Source organism: Loxodonta africana, chromosome 5 (genome assembly GCF_030014295.1).
Source record: "Loxodonta africana isolate mLoxAfr1 chromosome 5, mLoxAfr1.hap2, whole genome shotgun sequence".
Classification (NCBI taxonomy): domain Eukaryota; kingdom Metazoa; phylum Chordata; class Mammalia; order Proboscidea; family Elephantidae; genus Loxodonta; species Loxodonta africana.
In genome coordinates, this window is record NC_087346.1 from 144,308,746 (window position 1) to 144,325,889 (window position 17,144).

Below are 17,144 nucleotides of genomic sequence, written 5' to 3' on the forward strand. Positions count from 1 at the left end.
ATTTGGACTTCTCAGCTAGTTCAAACGTTGAGAATTGAGGAAGAGAAGGTCTCTGCTAAAGACACTTGTCAGCTTCTCTTCTAGAATGAAGGAACGATTGTAGCTTGTCTTAGTTATCTAGTGCTGCTGTAACAGAAATGCCAACAGAAACATCACAAGTGGGTGACTTTAACAAACAGAAATTTATTTTCTTACAGTTTAGGAGGCTAGAAATTGAATTCAGGGTGCTGGCTTTAGGGGAAGGCTTTCCTTCTCTGCCAGCTCTGGAGGAAGGTCCTAATCTCTTTTGAGTTTCTGCCCCTCGGTGATCTTCACGTGTCTTGGCATCTCTGTTCTCGTATCTCTGCTTGCTGGCTTGCTTATATATCAAAAGAGATTGGTTTAAGACACACCCTACACTAACACTGTCTTACTAACATAACAAAGAAAACTCATTCCCAAATGGGATTATAAGCACAGATATAGGGGTTAGGATTTACAACACACATCTTTTGGGGACACAATTCAATCCATAACACAGCTTTAAATCAGCATTTTCTTGTTCCCACTACATATGTAGAAGCCTATTTATACTTGAGGATAGTCAGTAAAAGATATGATAAGGTCTTAAAAGTGTAAAGTACTGTATTATAAAGTAAGACATTATCATTTCTTTTTTTTTTATGCAGGAAGAATTGTGAAATCAGATCATAGAGTCTTCTTTTCCAGGGCCCCCCAAAGGCCCCATATTAAGCACCCACTAAAACAGATATGGAGTCCCTGGATGGTACAAACGGCTAACATAATCAGCTGCTAACCAAAAGGTTGGTGGTTCAAATCCATCCAGAGGTGCTTTGGGAGAAAGGCCTGGTGATCTACTTCCCAAAAATCAGCCACTGAAAACCCTATGTCTACTGTGACGCACACGGGATCTCCATTAGTTGGAATCAATTCAACAGCAACTGACTTTTGTGTAAGACGGATACTGGTGGCTCCAGTTGAATCTTTATTGTATCCCAAGTGCAATAACACTGAGAATTCTTATGTTAGGTTGCTTTTTGAAACCCAACTAAGATGTTTTTCACCCCATTAACTGCTTATTGGAGCCCCCTCCTCTCAGCTGGGGTGGCAGTTCCAAGAGCTGAGGTGTTCTGGGGTGTTGGTGTCATTTTAGCTCTGGATCTTTTGTGACTTTGACCTCATATCTCCAAAGGATCAAAGTGCCCCACTCGGAGGGAGCTGACCCGCAAACTCCACTGGGCTCTTTGCTGAAGGAGAAGGCATCTGAAATCCAGCGTCTCCAGGAGGAGTGGCAAAGCCAGAAGGCTAGATTGCAAGACCAGGTAGAAGAACACCTGGGTGGGGATATGCCAGCACGCTGAATGACAGCTTGCCTCCTCCTTGTCCTCGCGGACAACTTTGGAAATGAAAGTAGGGGGCCTAACCCACATAGAAGCTGTGAGGGCATTCCAGGTCCAGGGCAAGGTGGGATTCTTGGTTATTTTCATTCATTCTCTCAATACCTGCTGGGGCTCGTCAAGCACCTGTGAGTCAGGAACTCTTCTAGGTGTTTGGGTTATATCCATGAGCAAAATAGACAAAATGTCTGCATTTAAGGTATTTATATATTTTAGCAGGGGGCGATGAGGGTTCAGTGGTAGAATTCTTGGAAACCAGAGTTCAATTCCTGACCAGTGCACCTAAGTGCAGCCACCATCCACCTGCCAGTGGACGCTTGCATGTTGCTATGATGCTGAGCAGGCTTCAGCAGAGCTTCCAGACTAAGACAGACTAGGAAGAAAGGCCTGGTGATTTACTTCCAAAAAATCAGTCAGTGAAACCCTGTGGATCACAGTGATCCGATTCTGTTGTGCACAAGACCACCATGAATTGGGAGCCAACTCAACTGCAGCTAACAATGACAACATATTTTAGCCAAGGAGGTGGGAACGGACAATAAGTACTAGACATAAGCAATAAGTAAATTCCGTAGGATATTAGAAGGTGATAGGGGCTTTAGGACAAACCAGAAGCAAAGAAGGTAAAGGAGGTTGGGAGGCTGGTGATGCGGGGAATAGGGTGCAGTACTAAATTGGAGTCGTTAGGGCAAGCCTCCAGAAGAGAGATTGGAGCAAGCACCTGAAGGAGGTAAGGGATGCCACCATATCGCTGTCTGGAAGGTAGCCTAGTACCGTCTTGATTTTGCTTGGAAGGTTTATGTCCTGGAAACTCTGGTGGCATAGAGGTTAAGTGCTACGGCTGCTAACCAAAAGGCTGGCAGCTTGAATCCACCCGCTGCTCCTTGGAAACCCTGTGGGGCAGTTCTACTCTGTACTGTAGGGTCACTATGAGTCAGAATTGACTCGACAGCAATGGGTTTGGTTTTTTGTTTCTTCCTGTCCCAGCCTGTCTTCTTCTCTTGCCCGAAGTCGATGGCTCTAGTTGAGGTGCCCCCAGAGCCACAGCCTATCCCCAGGTCCTCATCCCTTGCAAGCTTGCAGTTCCCACAGGTTGAGGAGGTCTTCAGAAAGGTTTGATTTTTTAAAATAATCCCTGGAGGAGTGAGGGGCCCGGCCTGAGGGTGCACCACCCTGGTTGCAGATCTCACAGGTGCAGCAGGCTCTGGAGCAGTGCGTCGGCACCTACCGGGAGGACCTGCGGGAGCTCAGGCAGCTCTCCGACCGTGAAAGGGAGACGCTGCAGCGAGAGCTCCAGGAGAGCATTCAGCAGAACCAGGCCATGAAAGCCCAGCTTGAGGCTTCCCACCAGCGAGCTCTGCGGGTGCTCGAGAAGGCCAAAAACCAGGAACTCAAGGTAAGGGCTGCCATAACAAAGAGATCATTGGTGGCTCAATGGTAGGATTCTCCCCTTCCATGTGGGAGGCCTGGGTTAGAGTCCCGGCCAGTGCGCCTCATGTGCAGCCGCCACTCACCTGTCAGCGGAGGTTTGCGTGTTGGTAGGATGCTGAACAGGTTTCAGCAGAGCTTCCAGACTAAGACTAGGAAGAAAGGCCTGGCAATCCACTTCCAAAAATCAGCCAAGGAAAATTCTATCATGGGGATGGCACAGGATCTCATTCCTTTGTACATGGGATCCCCATGAGCCTGGGGCTACTCGATGTCAACTAACAACAGCCATAACAAAATACCATAAAGTGGCTGGCTTTAAGGAACAGAAGTGTACTATCTCACACTTTTGGAAGTTAGAAGTCTGAATTTAGGGCCCTGGCAAGGCCACGCTCTCTCTGTCTGCTCAAAGCGAAGCTCCTTCCTTGTCTCTTCCAGCGTCTGGTAGCCTCAGGTGTCTCTTGGCCTTCCTTGGCTTTTAGATGCATCTCCTTCTGTATGATCCTGTATCCCTGTGTGTTCTGCCCTTTTATAAGACACCACTCAGAAGGGTTTAGGACCCACCCGTTCTGGTATGACCTCATTAACTCAACTGATCACGCCTTCAAAGACCCTATTCCCAAACAAGGTCATATTTATCAGTACAAGGATTAGAGCATCAACATATCTTTTGGGGGAATGCACTTCAATCCATAAACCAAAAAAAACCAAACCTGTTGCTATCAAGTCAATTCTGACTCATAGCAACCTGCCGAGCAACTAGTGGGTTCGAGCTGCCAACCTTTCGGTTAGCAGCCAAGTGCTTAACCAGGGCTCCATTATGAGTCTTTAGTCCATAACAGATACTAATTATGGGGTCAACTATTCACTAAGCACCTGCTGTGTGAGCACCTGCCATGCACTCTATGTGGTGCTTTTTGTACGTTATCCTCAATCCCCAAAATAATCTTACAAGGCAATAATTATATTATATTCCACATGAGTGAAGTAGCTCAGAGAGAGTCAGTAACTTGCTCAGGGTCACACAGCTAGTAGTTGCCAAGTGAGGGTTCAGACTCAGGTTTGCTGAGCTTCTTGTACTGCTTCCTTACCCACGTGCAGCCTTCATAACGTAAGAATAGCTTTCTTTCCTGACTTGAGCAGTGTCATTGTGATGATTAATTTCTTTTAAATAACATTTTATTGTGTTTTCGGTGAAGGTTGACATAGCAAGCTAGGTTCCCATTTGACAATTTCTATACAAATTGTTCAGTGACATTAGTTACATTTTTCGCGAAGGGTCAACATTCTCTTTTACTGAATTCTGGTTGTTCTGTTCCAGTCCTCTAGTTTCCCTGCCCCCTTATCTTCTCATCTTTGCTTCTGAGAAATAGTTGACCATTTGGTCTCATTTAGATGATTTTTTGATGGAGCACCATACTCACGGGTAACACCCTTTATTTTGTGTGCGAATCTGTTATTTCACTAGAACAAGACATCAGGGATAGTTTTGATTCAAGGTTTAAATAGTACCTCAGGGCAGTAGTGTCAAGGAGCCCTCTAGTCTCAGCTGGTCCAGTAAGTCTGGACTTTTTAATAATTTGAGTTCTGTTCTGCATTTTTCTCCCATTCTGTCAGGGTCCATATATTTTGACCCTGATCAGAACCATTGGTAGTGGTAGCTGAGCACTATCTAGTTCTTCTGGTCTCAGGGTAGATGAGGCTGGCCGTGGCTCATGTAGGCTGTTAGCCCTGAGACTAGTTTCTTCTCTGAGACTTTAGTTTCCTTCTTTCTCTTTTGCCCCTGAGAAGTAGAGACCAATAGTTGTATCTTAGTTGGCTCCTTGCAAGCTTTTAAGACCCCAAATGCTACTCACCTCCCTAGGATGCAGAACATGAACTTTGTGAACTATATTATGCCAGTTGACTAAGTTGTCCTATGAGACTAAGGTCCAAAGCCTTCAAACTCAGAAGACCAATCTTGCAACGTGCTTGCTTGTGCCTGAGACATATCTGTAACTGTGTCCTCTACAAATATATATGCGTGCACACACATACCTGTACATTACACGTACATATAGATACTTCTGTCTGTGCACATATATGCCTATACACATACATATGTGACCATACGCTTGTTTGTTGGTCGTGGTGGTTAATTTTATGTGTCAACTTGGCTAGGCTGTGGTGCCCAGTTGTTTGATCAAACACTAGTCTAGATGTTGCTGTGAAGTTAAACTTTGTACATGGCTCAGATTTAAAAAGGTCAGCTTTTATTACTCACCCATTTATTATGCAAGTATTTATTGAGCAACTCTCATGAGGTATCATTGTGCTGAGCTTGAGCGATACTGAGATGATTGAGACACTCCCTGCCCTCATGCAGCTCACCTCTAGGGAGAAAGGCAGCCACTCAGACAGATTGCTGTAATCCAGTAGGTCAGAGCTGTGAGAGGGTTGTATGAAGTATTTTGGGATCACAGAGAAAGGAGACTACACAGTGTAGGGCATGGAAAACAAAACAAACCCATTCATAGCGACCTTATAGGACAGAGTAGAACCACCCCATAGGGTTTCCAAGGAGCACCTGGTGGATTCGAACTGCCGACCTTTTGGTTAGCAGCCTTAGCTCCTAACCACTATACCACCAGGGCTTCCATAGGGCATGAAGACACAATGAAATTGGGCCTCTTCAGAGGATCCAAACAGGCCATTACAAGAGCAGGGTGATTCTCCCAGAGAGGTTGGAGAAATTCCTCAGAGATGTTACCAGCTTGAGGTAAAACACTGGTGGCTGACCCTGCAAGGTCCTCGCTGCCAGGGACAGAGAGAGGCTTCATCACAGTGTGAGAGAGTCTGCTTTTCTACCTTTTGAAAACCTTTGCTTTGACTTCCCCATTCTCCCTCCCCTTTTTTTTAATATATAATTTATTTTATTTTTGTTGTTGTTGAGAATATACACAGGAGAACATACAGCAGCTCAACAGTTTCGGCATGTACAATTTAGTGATGCTGATTACATTCTTGGAGTTTTGCAACCATTCTCACCCTCCTTTTCCAAGTTGTTCCTCTCCCATTAGCATAAACTCGCCTACCCCTGAGGTTCCCATCCAATCTTTCGAGTTGCTGTTGTCCATTTGATCCCATGTAGATTAGTTCTTAAAAGAGCACAGTGCTCGAGGCAGGCAGACATTCTGTACGGTCTCCATTCCCTTTTCACTGGGGTAAAATGTCACTATGTGGAGTGCCCTGAGCCTTGCACCTAGTGCAAGAGAAGGAAAGCATTCAAGAGTTTGAAAAGTGTGGGGCTTTTCTGCCTTCTCCTTTAATAAACTCACTATGGAAGGACTGAATTTCCCATGAGAGGAGCAAGATTGTTTCCGCATTGCTGCTGAGGCGAAGATCCAGGCAACCCTTAAATGCACAGTTGAGTTCATTTCACTGACTCAGACTCAAAGATGGCTGTGTTCACCCCTTAAAAAAAAAAAAAAAAAGTTTGCCACGGGGTCAATTCTAACTCATGGTGACCCCATATGTGCCAGAGTAGAACCATGCCTCATAGGATTTTCAATGGCTGTGACCTTTCAGAAGTAGATGGCCAGGTCTTTCTTCCAAGGTACCTCTGGGTGGATTCAAACCTCTAATCTTTCAGTTAACCCAGTTCTTAACCATCTGCACCACCCAGGTACTCCATTTGCCTTTAACGAAATCCCATTTTTCATTGTTCCTGGAGGCAGTATGAGATTGTGGAAAGGGATGGGCCCTGGGTTAAAATCCTGCCTCCAGGGGGAACAGGAAAGCTGGTAACAGGGAACCCAAGGTCAAGAAGGGAGAGTGTTGACATGTTGTGGGATTGTTAACCAATGTCATAAAACAATATGTATACTGTTTAATGAGAAAATAGCTTGTTCTGTAAACCTTCATCTAAAGTACAATAAAAATAAAAATCCTGCCTCTATCATTACTCTCTTCAGGAAAGTCACTTCTCTTTGAGCCCTAATTTCTTCCTCTGTAAAAGGGGGAAGGAGCCCTGGTGTCACAATGGTTAAGCTCTGGGGTGCTAACCAAAAGGTCAATGGTTTGGACCCAACAGCTGCTCCACAGGAGAAAGATGTGGCAGCCTGCTTCCGTAAAGATTACAGCCTTAGAAACTGTATGGGCAGCTCTACTGTGTCCTATAGGGTAGCTGTGAGTCCGAATCGACCTGACGGCAACGGGTTTTAAAAGGGGGTGGGGAAATAAAAACTCCTCCATCTTTTCTGTACGGCCTTGGGAAAGCTAATTCATCTCTCCCAGCTTCAGTGTGTCCTCTTGTATATAATGTGACTGTGTATTAACTGGAACTCTCTTGGTTGCAAACACAGAAACTGTATTAACTCCCTACGAAACTTCATAGGCCCTTCTTTGGGTACCTGACCCATAACGACCCTTCAATTAATATTTGTTGAATGAAAGAATGAATGAACAAAAGCGTGATCATCTAAATGAACCCAGGGACAGAGACACAGCAGTTCTCAGGGCCAAAGTAGACCATGGACTGAAAAGCCGTGGGGCCCCCTCCTTCTACCATGCCTGCTCGGCTCTGCACTTCAGCCTGGTTCTCCCTTCAGAAACAGCTGCTTCTGCTTCTCAGGTCCTGGGTCGGGTGTACAGCACTCACCTCAGTGCTCCTGAGTGTGGTAGAATTCAGGAAACTGTTGAAAAGAAAAATTTCGATCAACGAGTCAGTTACAGTTAACAGGGCTTATTGAATAAGAAACTGTTTGCAAACAGGGAACGTTCAAAAAGGAGCAGGCTCAAGCAGCGTGAGGACAGGGCTCTTAAAGGCACTAAAGCATTTCCAGTTAGATTGGGACTCAGGTATGTTCTTCATTGACGGGAGGGTCTTACAAAGCCAGGATCTTTCTCTCACTGGTTCTGTGGATATAACTGTCTGATGGGAATTGGTTGTGTCTGGCAATGGCGAATCAAAAACATCCTTCAACATCCAGTTGTCTTTCTGGGAAAGCCCCTGTGGTTAGAACACTGAAAACTCCCTGTTGTTTTGTCACAGTTTTATACCTGGCACAAGTGGCCATTCTGATTTATTGTTCTCAGAAAGATTTTGCACCTGGCACAAACAGCCATTAATTTTTAGTTAATATTTAACTCCACCCAGTTACTCAGTCTTTCTCTCACTAACCTTTCGTCTATCTCTCTCCCTCCCTCCTTCCCGTACACATTCTAACTCCAAATTCCCCGGGAAGAACTCTGATTGGCCCAGCTTGGAACAGGCGTCCACTCAGGTCCAATAAGCTATGGATGGGGGCGGGTTCCCACAGCACAAAATGGCTGCTGTGGCCAGGCCATCAGTGTCATCACGAAGGGGTGGAGGAGCATCCACCGTAGCACGATAAGCCCTTCGCAGGGGAAAGGCGAGCACTCAGTGAGCCCGCAGCGCAGAGGAGGTGTTTGGCAGAGAGGACAGATCTTTGCCTCTCTGTCAGCTTTCTCACCTTCTCCCCGGCCACTTTTGCCCACAGGCCACCGAGGAACGCTTGAAGAAGGAATCTAGCCACAGCCTCCAGATCCAGCACCAGACGCACCGACTGGAGCTGCAGGCCTTGGAGGAAAAGGCAAGGCAAGAGCTCCAGGGGGAGCGTGAGAGGATGCAGGCCCAGCAGACTCTGCTGCTAGGTATACAACCACTGCACCTCGACCTCCGAGACTGAGAGTCTGGCCCCAAAGTGCACCCAGAACCCAGGGGCCGGCTGAGGGCAGGGCGGGGAGCATGGCTCCGGAAGCACACAGGCCAGGCTTCCAATCTTGGCCCTACTACTGAGTAACTGTGAGACCTGATCCAGGTTACTCTGAGCCTCATTTTCCTCTTCTATAAAATGGGGTTACAATCGCCTCTCCTGATCGGGTTATTACGCAGATTAAATGAGATATTACATATAAAATGCCTAGCATAAACACTCGACTACTAACCAAAAGGTTGGCGATCTGAACCCACCCAGAGAGGCCTCAGAAGAAAGGCCTGGTGATCTGCTCCCAAAAGGTCACCGCCTTGAAAACCCTATGGTTCAACTCTGCACACATGGGGTCACCATGAGTCAGAATCAACTCGAAGGCAACTGGTTAGTATGTAATGTGAGCCCAGTGAATAATAATAATAACTATTATTATTGGAGTCCCTTGGTGGTGCAAACAGTTAACACGTTCCCCCAAAAGGGTGGAGGTTCAGGTCTACCCAGAGGTGCCTCAGAAGAAAGGCCTGGTGATCTGTCCCCCAAAAATTAGCCATTGAAAACACTATGGAATGTAGTTCTATTCTGACACATATAGGGTCGCCATGAGTCAACGTCGACCCAATGGCAACTGTTTTTGTCTTAATTGAAATTGAATAAACCCAGATCTCTGGGCCTTTTCAAGACCTGGTGGTATTGTCTTGACTTCTCCTTTCTGTCCTAAGGATTTCTGCGTATTTGGGGGACTTAGGCCTCCAGACTCCTGCGTATTCCTCTGCTTGCCCTACATTATCTCCAGCAAAAAACTCAGCCCCTTTTCAGTTTTCACGTTGTCTTAGTTATCTAGTGCTGCTATAACAGAAATACCACAAGTGGATGGCTTTAAAAACCCGTTAAAAAACCCGTTGCCGTTGAGTCAATTCTGACTCATATCGACCCTATAGGACAGGGTAGAACTGCCCCAGAGAGTTTCCAAGGAGCTCCTGGTGGATTCAAACTCCTGACCTTTTGGTTAGTAGCTATAGCACTTAAGCACTATGCCAGCAAGGATGGATTTAACGAAAAAAAATTTATTCTCTCACAGTCTAGGAGGCTGGGAGTCCAAATTCAGGGTGCCAGCTCCAGGGGAAGCCTTTCTCTCTCTATCAGTTCTGTGGGAAGGTCCTTGTCATCAATCTTCTCCTGGTCAAGGAGCTTCTCTGTGCAGGAAGCTTGGGTCCAAAGGATGTGCTCTGCTCCTAGCACTGCTTTCCTGGTGGTATGAGGTCCCCCATGTCTCTTTGCTCGCTTCTCTCTTTTATATCTCAAAAGAAATTGGTTTAAGACACAATCTAATTTTGTAGATTGAGTCCTGCCTCATTAACATAACTGCCGCTAATCCCACCTCGTTAACATCATAGAGGTAGGATTTACAACACATAGGAAAATCACCTCAGATGACAAAACGGTTGACAGTCACACAATACTGGGAATTGTGGACTAGCCAAGTTGACAGATATTTTGGGGACACAACTCAATCCATAAAACACATCGAAAATGACCCACATGAAGCTTCTGGAATTTAAGTGCCTGGGTTGGAAGCCCCGCTCCATTATTCACCAGCTGTGTGACCTTGGACAAGTTGCTTAGCTGCTCTGTGCCTCAGTAAAAGGGGATAATAAAGGTATTCACCTCATAGGGTTGTTACGAGGATTACAGGAATAAATACACATGGAGAGCTTAGAACAGAGCCTGGCAGGCAGCACGTGCTATGTCAGTGTTCACTGTTATTATTACCAAAGATTCCAGCGCCATGCTGCCAACCTTGAGCACTTCTCTCCATTTTTGCAGCTCATCTCTCTCCCTCGTCTTCTCCTTGACCATCACCTCCCTTCGCACTCTTGACAGCAACACAAATGCCTCTCCTTATCTCATGCATATCATTAAAGACCAAATTGGCCTTGGTCATGGATTGAATTGTGTCCTCCAAAAATATGTGTTGGAATTCTAACCCCTCTACTATAGGTAAGGAGCCCTGGTGGTACAGTGGTTCAGAGCTCGGCTGCTAATCAAATGGTTGGCGGTTCAAACCCACCAGCAACTCCGTGGGAGAAAAGACCTAGTGATCTGCTCCCGTAAAGATTACAGCCTAGGAAACCCTATAGGGCAGTTCTGCTCTGTCACATGGGGTCACTGTGAATTGGAATTGACTCCATGGCACCCAATAACAGTGGTAACACCATACCAAAAAAACCAAACCAAACCCAGTGCTGTTGAGTCGATTCTGACTCATAGCGACCCTATAGAACAGAGTAGAACTGCCCCAGAGTTTCCAAGGAGCACCTGGCGGATTCGAACTATAAATCCTTTGGTTAGCAGCCATAGCACTTAACCACTACACCACCAGGGTTTCCAGTAACACCATACTATGGGTATAATCCCTTTTGAGAATAGGGTTTTCTTTGTCATGCCTTACAGTGTAGGGCGTGTCCTAAACCTAATCATGTCCTAGTTATGAGGAGCAGAGACAGACAGACAAATGAGCACAAATGGGGGAAGACAGATGCTGTGTGAAGATCATTAAGGAACTGAGGAAGGCTGGAAGAGACAAGGACTTTGCCCCAGAACCGACAGAGAGAGAGCCTTCCTCTAGAGCCGGTGCCCCGAATTTGGCCTCTTAGCCTCCTAACTGTGAGAAAATAAATTTCTGTCCTTTAAAGTTACCCACTTGTGGTATTTGCATGACAGCAGTCCTAGGAAATTAAGACAGCCTTATTAAAGATGTCTTCCAAACACAGGCAGAGCTTTCCTGAAGAGAATTCTGGGCGAGAGCATTTTCTTTACCTCCGTAAGTGAGTCAGCTCTGCCTTGCTGCTTGGTCGAGTTTTCATTAGAAAGTGATTGCTGCTGACTGGATGTCCTAGAGGAAGGGAATGTGAGGGGCCTGATGGAGAGGGCGAGTCCCACAGACTTCCTGGTTAGCAGCTACCTTGGGATGGACGTGGCTGACTAGGGAAACGTTAAAGTTGCTGCTGCTGTTGTTAGTTGCTGTTGAATTCGTTCCGACTCGTGGTGACCTCACGTACGTAGAACAGAATGAAATGTTACCCAGTCCTGCACCATCTCCACCGTCTTCTGATATGTTTGAGCCCATTGTTGCAGCTACTGTGTCAATCCATCTCGTGGAGGGTTTTCCTCGTTTTCACTGACCCTCTACCAAACGTGATGTCCTTTTCTAATAATTGATCATTCTTGATGATGTGTCCGGGGTAAACGAACCAAAGTCTCAGCACCCTTGCTTCTGAGGAGCATTCTGGCTATACCTCCACCAAGACACATTTGTTCATTTTTCTGGCAGTCCATGGTATACTCAATATTCTTTGCCAATGCCACAATTAAAAATGCATCAATTTTTCTTTGGTCTTCCTGGTTTCATTGCCCAACTTTCATAGGCACGTGAGGTGACTGTAAAGACTATGGATTGGGTCAGGCTCACCTTAGTCATCAAAGTGACATCTCTGCTTTTTACCGTTATCTGTAAAGTTTTCATTGGCAAATTTTTGGAAGTAGATCACCAAGCATTTCTTCCTCGTCTTAGTCCGGATGCCCCTCTCAGAACGTGTCCCCTGTGGGCGGCCCTGCTGATATTTGAAATACCAGTGGCATAGCTTCCAGCATCATAGCAACACATAAGCCACCACAGTACGACAGAATGACAGATGGGTGGTAGATGTTAAAGCTGGCCTCATGTAAAGAAGACACATTATAGAAGATAAAGCCTAGCTTGTGCCACATGTCCCAGGGTACAAGTCTCTGCAGGTACATCACCCCCACTGATTCCAACTCTAACAGCAACTGTTGGCCCAGATGTCCCTGCCACCCCTTCCCTGGCTCCTCTGATCCCACAGAAGTCTGATTCTTTCCTGGTGATTCTGGAGAGACCTTGGGGACAGGCTGGATTCTCAGGGCCAGGCCGAGGAAGAAGGAACTTTGTGGACTGTGTCATGATAATAAAGCATAGCTTTCGAGGGTGGTTGTGGGATGGGGTAGTGGGTGGGACAGAGTGGGAGCACCTACCACAATGACAGGGTGATAGTAGAGATTTGTGGGTAGTAGTGGGGCAGGGTGGGAAACCCTGGTGGCGTAGTGGTTAAGTGCTACAGCTGCTAACCAAAGTGTCGGCAGTTCGAATCCGCCAGGCACTCCTTGGAAACTCTATGGGGCAGTTCTGCTCAGTTTCTGGGTTTAGTGGGGCAGGGTAGTGGATAGAGCAGAGAGGGAGCACTTACTGCACCTACCACAAAGCTGGGGTGATGGTAGAGATTCTAGGTGTCCTGCGCCTGTTCCAGTGCCTGTGTTAGACACATATAAAATCCACCCTGGAGCCCTGGTGGCACAGTGGTTAAGCATTCAGCTGCTATCCAAAAGGTTGGCAGTTCGAATTCACCAGCCGCTCCCTGGAAACCCTATGGGGCAGTTCTACCCTGTCCTTTAGGGACGCTATGAATCAGAATTGACTCAACGGCAACGGGTTTGGTTTTTTTTTATACTCCACCCTACTCCAGTAGAACCTCATGTTAATTAATGACACCTGCAAATACCCTATTTCGAAATAAGATCACATTCTGAGGTTATGGAAAGATACAGGTTTTGGGAAACACCATTGAACCCAGTACATTCGGTCAGTAAAGGGTGGGGGGTTTGGTGTCCTCCAGAGTACCTGGTGGATCGGGGTTGGGACTGAAGACAGGCTTATAGGATGGATGGATAGATGGATGGGGGTTTGAGAGAGAGAGAGAGTGTGTGTGTGTGTGTGTGTGTGTGTAAATGAATTAATATACTGTAGTTCATGCTTTGTTAAAGGGTTTTTATTTTACTTGTGATAAGATTTTTTTAATTGGCTTGTGTTTGGGTTTTGGCACATGGTGAGTACTCAATACATGGTAGCTGTTATTACTGTTATCTCGGAATAAGTTTAAGGGGAACGTAAACCAAAGCCTTCAGTAGTTACCTACCCCACCCCAGAGACTGCTGTCACTGCAGGACAGCATCAGCCTTGACTGCCCCTCTGACCTTCTGCTCTTCTTCTCTCTCCAGAGTCCCTCAGGCAGGAACTGTCAGAGCAGCGGGCCACCTGCTCCGAGCACCAGAAGGATTTGGTGGCACTGCAGGCCCAGCTGAGGGCTCTGGGCAGCTCTGGCCAACAGCAGGCCAGCCCCTGGCCCCCAGGGGACAGCAAGGACCAAGCCCTGACCGAGGAGGTCAGTGCCCTGCCCTGTCCACACCACAAGCCTCTCAAAGCATAGCTGGGCAGCAGCGAAAAGCCCTGTAAGGATAGTTCCGGGGGTTCTGTCTTTCCCCTGCCTGAAATGGGGGAGACCCCTCTCCTTCATACCCCTGTCTGAAATAGGGGAGATACTCCTCCTTCCACACCCCTGTCTGAAATAGGGGAGACCCTTCTCCTTCACATCCCTGTCTGAAATGGGGAGACCCTTCTCCTTCACGCCCCTGTCTGAAATGGGGGAGACCCCTCTCCACATCCTGTCTGAAATGGGAGAGACCTCTCTCCTTCCACAGGTCTAGGGACACGTGAGGGACCTGCAGGCTTTGGAAAGCAAAACGATGTTTTTAAATGTTGCACATCATTTATAACTCAGATACGATGGCCTCTCAGGGGTGTGTGTGTCAGACAGGTCTAGAGGCTGCTAGTGTGGGTCACTTCTTGGGATCTGCAGGGGCATTTCTCAGAACACCTCCAAGGCAGACTCCCGGTCTAGACCTCCCTGTTCCCGTAATGGGAACAGCTTTGCTGTCACCTGGCCCAGTGGCAGCTCTCCTTGACTTCCTGGTCAGATGTTGCCTCCAGCCCCTCCTGGCCTGTGTTCCATTCTTCTGCTAGCTGGGATCCCAGGAGCCCCCTAACTGCCCAGACCTCTCTCCCTGCAGGCCATCTGTAGGCCCTTCAGGTGCCCATCCAAAACACTTCTCCACTTAATACAAAGCCTTCAGGGTGAAGGTAGGAAAGCACATTTTGCTTGGTTAGATTGAACCTGTATTCTTGGCTCACCCACGTTATTACACCCTTTCAGGGCCTGGTTTGGCCAATTCCCAAAGCAGGAGAACTTTAAGAGACTAGGTGCGAGCCCCCAAATCCCGAGGCAGGGACCTGCCTTGGGCTCCAGACTGAGTGCATGCAGCATCGGCCTCCATCTTTGCCTCAGCATACCTGTGGCCCTTTGCGCCTTGTCCGCCCGTGCACCTCCTGAAAAAAAAAAAAAAAGAAAAGAAAACCGCTCTCCCTGCTTGTGTTTCAGGAACAGGGCGGCCGGGGCCAGGCGGCCTCCCCAACGAGAGCCGCCGAGCAGGGGCAGAGCGAGGAGTGCGGACTCCGGGAGGAGAGCTGGCAGCTCAAGGAGGCGGTGCGACGCCTGCAGGCCGAGGTGGAACAGCACCGGCAGGAGGCGCTGCAGCTCCGCGACCAGCGCAGGTCGGCCTGGGGCCCCAGAGTTTTCCCCTCTTCTCCCCTCCTCTGCCCCTTGATGAGCTTCAAGGATCTAAAATTGTGTCTCCCCCTTGGCATCCTCCCGGAGAAGAGACTCCCTAATATACCAGCATTTTGCTAATGTTCCTCCTCTGGCCCACGAAAAGTACCAGCCCTCTAGGAATTCTCGGAGCCCTAGTGGCGTAAAGGTTAATCGCTCGGCTAATCAAACGGGTAGTGGTTCGAACCCTCCAGCCACTCTGCAGGAGAAAGCCCTGGCAATCTGCATCCGTAAAGATTACAGCCAAGAAAACCCTATGGGGCAGTTCTACTGTGTAACTCACATGGGCTGGCTATGACTCAGAATTGGATCCTCGGCCCCAATGACAGGAATTCTAGATCTCAAAACTGCAGAGGATTTGCCCTGAAATAGAGAAAACCCTTTGCCATTGAGTCGATTCTGATTTTTAGTGACCCTATAAGACAGAGTGGAACTGCCCCATAAGGCTTCCATGGCTGTAAATCTTTACAGAACCAGACTGCCATATTTTTCTCCCATGGAGCAGCTGGTAGTTTAAACTGACAATCCTTAGGTTAGCAGCCGAGCACTTAACAACTCTGCCACCGGGGCTCCTCTTTGAAACAGAGAAGGGAACCCTGATTTCCCTGCAAATCAGGGAGTTTATAGAATCAGACCTAGAAGAGAGCCTTAGGGAGACAGTGCAGTAGAATGGTTCACATAGTGCAGTATGCTCTTAACTAGCTGTGTGACCCTAAGCTAGCCAGCTAACCCTCTCCCAGCCTGTTGCCTTACCTATACAATTGGGATAATACCATAGCTCCTCAGGGCTGTTGTAGAATGCAGCGAAATGTATGCAAGGTGCTTAGCAGGGTCCCTGGCTTGGAGAAAGTACTGAGGAAATTGTGGCTGTCGCTGTTATCATTAAGGTGCCCTGGTGGCACACCAGTTAAGTACTCAGCTGTTAACTGAAAGGTGAGCAGTTCAAACCCGCCCAGAGGCTCCATGGGAGAAAGACCTGGTGATCTGCTTCCATAAAGATTATAGCCAAGAAAACCCTAAGTGGAGTTGTACTCTGTTACATGGTGGCTATGAGTTTGGAATCAATTCAACAGGACCCAACAACATCAACAACCCTATTATTACTAACCCATATTTAATAGTTTATTGTCAGTACTGAATTCAGAGCCTTTTTTGTTGTTGTTATTGTTGTTGGAAGGTTTTTAACTACACATTCAACTTCTTTAATAGATATAGGACTTTTCATGTTATCTATTTCTTCTTGAGTGAGCTTTGGTAGTTTGTCTTTCCAAGGAATTTGTTCATTTCATCTAAGTTTTTGAGTGTCCCAGTCCCAGGCAAGAAGTTGCTCATGATTTTCTCTTCTTGTCTCTTTAATGTCTGTAGGATTCCTTTTTTCCTAACGTCTGTTGATTGTGTGTATTATAACCAGGAGGAAAGGCCTGGTGATCTACTTCCAAGAATCAACCAATGAAAACCCTTTGGTTCTATCCACAACCAATTGATGGACCAGAGTAGGGGCTCCTAACCATTTTGGAGTTACAGCCCCCTCCAAATGATGAAAGCAATGATTCCTCTCCCTGGAAAAATATATGATCACACAAGAATGTATATGTAACAGACCCCTGAGACTCACAGGGGCTCCTTGGTGCCCATTCCCTGGTTCCAAAAAAAAACAAACAAACCATTGCTATCAAGTCGATTCTGACTCATAGGAGCCCTGTGGAACAGAATAGAACTGCCTGTTGGTTAAGAATAATGAAAGCTAATGGTGGGACACAAACTCTGTGCCAGGGACTGTTCTGGACTTGGGTTAACTCAATTCATCCTTGCAACAACCCTTTGAGGTAGGTGCCATTGTCACCTCCATTTTACAGATGAGGAAACTGGGCTGGGAGTTGCTGTGCAGGCTCCACAGCTGGGAAGCGATGGAGGCGGCGGCTGTGAGCACGGCAGCCTGGCTCGAAAGGCTGCTCCCTCAACCCCTACCCCACCCTGCCTTGTCCCCTGCACTGATGAGTCCTAAGGTCCTGAAAAGTCCCAAAGCTCAGTGATTCAGATACAGAACCTCGGCCTGCAGGCCCTCCATCTCCCCCAAGTGAAAAACCAGT

At 47.2% G+C, this 17,144-nt stretch overlaps 1 protein-coding gene across 1 annotated transcript in view; it reads left to right on the forward strand.

Annotated features, from left to right (window-relative positions):
• Positions 1 to 13,818, forward strand: part of LOC100662570 (protein FAM184B) — a 162,593-nt gene extending 148,775 nt beyond the window's left edge. The window contains exons 10-13 of the mRNA XM_064286320.1: positions 1,193 to 1,322; positions 2,581 to 2,793; positions 8,327 to 8,480; positions 13,610 to 13,818. Coding sequence (XP_064142390.1) covers positions 1,193 to 1,322; positions 2,581 to 2,793; positions 8,327 to 8,480; positions 13,610 to 13,818 — 706 coding nt within the window. The remainder of the gene's footprint in view (positions 1 to 1,192; positions 1,323 to 2,580; positions 2,794 to 8,326; positions 8,481 to 13,609) is intronic.
• Positions 13,819 to 17,144: the final 3,326 nt, after the last annotated feature.